The sequence below is a fragment of the Calidris pugnax genome, unplaced genomic scaffold (assembly GCF_001431845.1).
Source record: "Calidris pugnax isolate Ruff unplaced genomic scaffold, ASM143184v1 scaffold541, whole genome shotgun sequence".
Lineage (NCBI taxonomy): Eukaryota > Metazoa > Chordata > Aves > Charadriiformes > Scolopacidae > Calidris > Calidris pugnax.
Window position 1 is genome coordinate 192,157 of NW_015091272.1, and position 3,787 is coordinate 195,943.

The 3,787-nt window shown below is 63.6% G+C and overlaps 1 protein-coding gene across 1 annotated transcript in view; it reads left to right on the plus strand.

Moving 5' to 3' along the window:
• ERBB3 (erb-b2 receptor tyrosine kinase 3) overlaps positions 1-3,787 on the plus strand; it is a gene marked incomplete at its 3' end in the record, with an annotated part of 34,528 nt that overhangs the window by 23,464 nt on the left and 7,277 nt on the right. Inside the window, 6 exon segments of the mRNA XM_014960564.1 lie at positions 18-217; positions 306-438; positions 1,368-1,458; positions 1,555-1,709; positions 1,802-1,855; positions 2,777-2,918. Of these exon segments, the coding sequence (XP_014816050.1) occupies positions 18-217; positions 306-438; positions 1,368-1,458; positions 1,555-1,709; positions 1,802-1,855; positions 2,777-2,918 (775 nt within the window).

A 3,787-nucleotide genomic window follows, 5' to 3' on the forward strand; every position in this document is an offset into this window, starting at 1 on the left:
CCTTTGCCCCCCCCCAGCCGGGGTTTCTCGCTGCTGATCATGAAGAACGAGAACGTGACGTCGCTGGGGCTGCGGTCGCTGCGGGAGGTGAGCGCCGGGAGGGTCTACATCACGGAGAACCGGCGGCTCTGCTACCTCCACACCGTGCAGTGGGCGCTGCTCAGCCGCCACCGCGCCGACCTCGACATCCGCAACAACAAACCCCGCAGCAAGTGCCGTGAGTGGCGACGGGGACGGGGACGGGGTCGGGGGGCACCCGGGGGGACACCCCCTTCCTCCTGCTGACCCATGTTCTCTCCCCGCAGAGCAAGAGGGGAAGGTGTGCGACCCGCTGTGCTCCAACCACGGGTGCTGGGGACCAGGCCCCGCGCAGTGTCTGTCCTGTCGCTACTACAGCCGGCGCGGCGTCTGCGTGCCCTCCTGCCACTTCACCCAGGGGTGAGGGGGCATCAAGGGGGGGGTTGGTTTCGTGGTGGGCATCGGGGTAGGATTGGGTCCATGGAAGGCATCAAGGTGGGGTTAGGTCCATGGAGGGCATTGGGGTAGGATTGGGTCCATGGAAGGCATCAAGGTGGGGTTAGGTCCATGGAGGGCATTGGGTTGGGGTTGGCTCTGTGGAGGGCACCAAGGTGGGCATCAAGGTGGGGTTGGGTCCATGGAGGGCATCAAGGTGGGGTTAGGTCCATGGAGGGCACTGGGTTGGGGTTGGCTCCGTGGAGGGCACCAAGGTGGGCATCAAGGTGGGGTTGGGTCCATGGAGGGCATCAAGGTGGGGTTGGGTCCATGAAGGGCATCAAGAGGGGATTGGGTCCATGGAGGGCATTTAGTTGGGGTTGGCTCCGTGGAGGGCACCAAGGTGGGCATCAAAGTGGGGTTGGGTCCATGAAGGGTATGGAGGTGGGCATCAAGGCGGATTGGGTCCATGGAAGGCACGAAGGTGGGCATCAAGGTGGGGTAAAGTCCACAGAGAGCACCAGGATGGGCATCGAGGTGGAGTTGGCTCTATGGAGGGCATTGAGGTGGGTATCAAGGTGGAGCTGGGTCCATGGAAGGCACCAGGGTGGGCATTGAGGTGGAGTTGGCTCCATGGAGGGCATCTAGGTGGGTATCAAGGTGGTGTTGGCTGCATGGAGAACATTGGGGTGGGGTTGGCTCCATGGAGGACATCGGAGTCAGTCTTGGGGTGGGCAACCAGAGGGAGATCAGCTCCAGGCTGGGCCCAGGGAGCAGGATTGGCAGCGGGCTCAGCACCAGGGTGGGATGGACCATGTTGGGGTGGGCATCAGGGTGGGGTGGAGCCCAAGGGTGGGCACCAGGGTGGTCTGGGATGGTGGGACAGGCGGGTGACCCTGCTCTTGTCCCCTCAGGGAGACACGAGAGTTTGCCCAGGGGGGCGAGTGCTTCGAGTGCCACCCCGAGTGCGAGCGCATCGAGGGCAACGTCACCTGCAACGGCTCGGTAGGGCAGCGGCCGGTGGCAAGGGGGAGACCCATGGTGGTGGCCACATCCCCGAGGGTCCTCACGCCCCCTCCTCACATTCCCCCCACCCCACAGGGCGCCGACACCTGCACCCGTTGTGCCCATTACCGAGACGGACCCCACTGCGTGGAGACCTGTCCCGAGGGCATCCTGGGCGAGCGCGGGCCCATCTACAAGTACCCGGACGCCAGCCGCGAGTGCAGGCCCTGCCACGAGAACTGCACCCGCGGGTGCGCCGGGGGAGGATCTGGGGGGGCACCGCAGGAGGGGACCCCCCCCCTGCTCGGTCTCACCCCCCTCCTCCTGCTCCGTGTCTCCCCAGGTGCCTGGGGCCGCTGCTGCAGGACTGCCTGGGGGAGCCCCTGCCCGTCTCCAGGTACCCTGGGGTGGGGAGGGCTCCCCGTGCCGTGCCCTTGTGCGTGGTGCCATGGCGTGCCCTGGTGCACCATCTTGTGCCATGCCCTGGTGTCCCGTGCCATGCCCTTGTGCATGGTGCCATGGCGTCCCATGCCATACCTTGGTGTCCCGTGCCGTGCCCTGGTGTTCCATGCCCTGCTAGGCTGTGCCATGCCGTGCCCTGCTGCATGGTGGCATGCTGTGCCATGCCCTGGTGCACCATCCTGTGCCATGCCCTGGTGTCCCGTGCCATACCCTGATGTCCTGTCCCCTTGCCCTGGTGTCCCATGCCATGCCCTGCTGTGTGGTACCAAGCTGTGCCGTGCCATGACATGCCCTGGTGTGCCATGCCCTGCTGAACCATGCCATGCCCTGCTGCGTGATGCCATGCTGTGCCATGCCCTGGTGTCCCATCTCACGCCCTGGTGTCCCATGCCATGTCCCATCCCATGCCCTGGTGTCCTGTGCCATGCCCTGGTGTCCCATCCCATGCCCTGGTGTCCCATGCCCTGGTGTCCTGTCCCAAGTCCTGGTGTCCCACGCCATGTCCCGTGCCATGCCCTGGTGTCCCATCCCATGCCCTGGTGTCCCATGCCCTGGTGTCCTGTCCCAAGTCCTGGTGTCCCACGCCATGTCCCGTGCCATGCCCTGGTGTCCCATCCCATGCCCTGGTGTCCCATGCCCTGGTGTCCTGTCCCAAGTCCTGGTGTCCCACGCCATGTCCCGTGCCATGCCCTGGTGTCCCGTGCCATGCCCTGTTGCATGGTGCCAAGCTGTGCCATGCCATGGTGTGCCCTGCTGTGCCCCTGTGCTCTGCCGTGCCCCGTGCCGTGGTGGGGCCAGGACCTGTGGGCACCGGGAGCTCAGCCCTGGCCTCCATCCCACCCACCCCCCTCCCCAGGAAAGCACCGACGGTGATCGCGGTGATGGTGGTCGGGGGGCTCTTCCTCTCCTGCTCCTGCGTCCTCCTGGCCCTGCTCTACTGGCGGGGCAAGAAGATCCAGAAGAAGCGGGCGATGCGGCGCTACCTGGAGAGGGGGGAGGTGAGGGGGGGGCCATGCCCAAGAGGGGGGAGCCCTGGGGCCACGGGGAGGGGGTTCAACAGGCGGGAGGGGTGTAGGACCCATCCCCATCTGTCCATCCCCATCCTTCTCCATCCCTCTCCTCCCCAGGACTCCATCCCCATCCCTCTCTGCTTCTGTCTCCACCTCTCCCCATCCCCATCCTTGTCCCCATCCATGTCCCCCTCTGTCCCTCTCCCCATCCCCATCCTTTCACTGAATTTCACTGAATTTTTAGAGTTGGAAGGGACCATAGAGACCATCTAGTCCAACTCCCCTGCTGAAGCAGGATTGCCCAGAGCTTGTCAGAGCACGTTACTCAGGAGCATCCAGGCGGGTCTTGAAAATCTCAGAATTTCAGAATTTCAGAATCGTAGTGGTTGGAAGGGACCTCAGAGATCATCAAGTCCAACCAACAAAAACAAAACAAAACAAAAAAACAAAACAAACAAACAAAAAAAACCCACAAAAAACACAAACCACCACCCACCACCTAAACACACAACATCTCCAAGGAAGGGGACTCCACACCCTCCCTGGGCAGCCTCTTCCAGGGCTCTGCCACCCTCACCGTGAAGAAGTTTCTCCTCAGATTTGAGTGGAACCTCTTCTGGTCCAACTTGTGCCCGTTGCCCCTCGTCCTCTCACTGGGAACCACTGAAAAGAGTCTGGCTCCCTCCTTGCGTCCAGGTGGCCAAGGTGAGTCCTCCAGGGGTTGAGGAGGGTGGGGGGAGTCCCCATGGCTCCAACCCCACTGACACCCCCCATCCCATCCCATCCCATCCCATCCCATCCCATCCCATCCCATCCCATCCCATCCCAGGGGATGTACTACCTGGAGGAGCACCGCA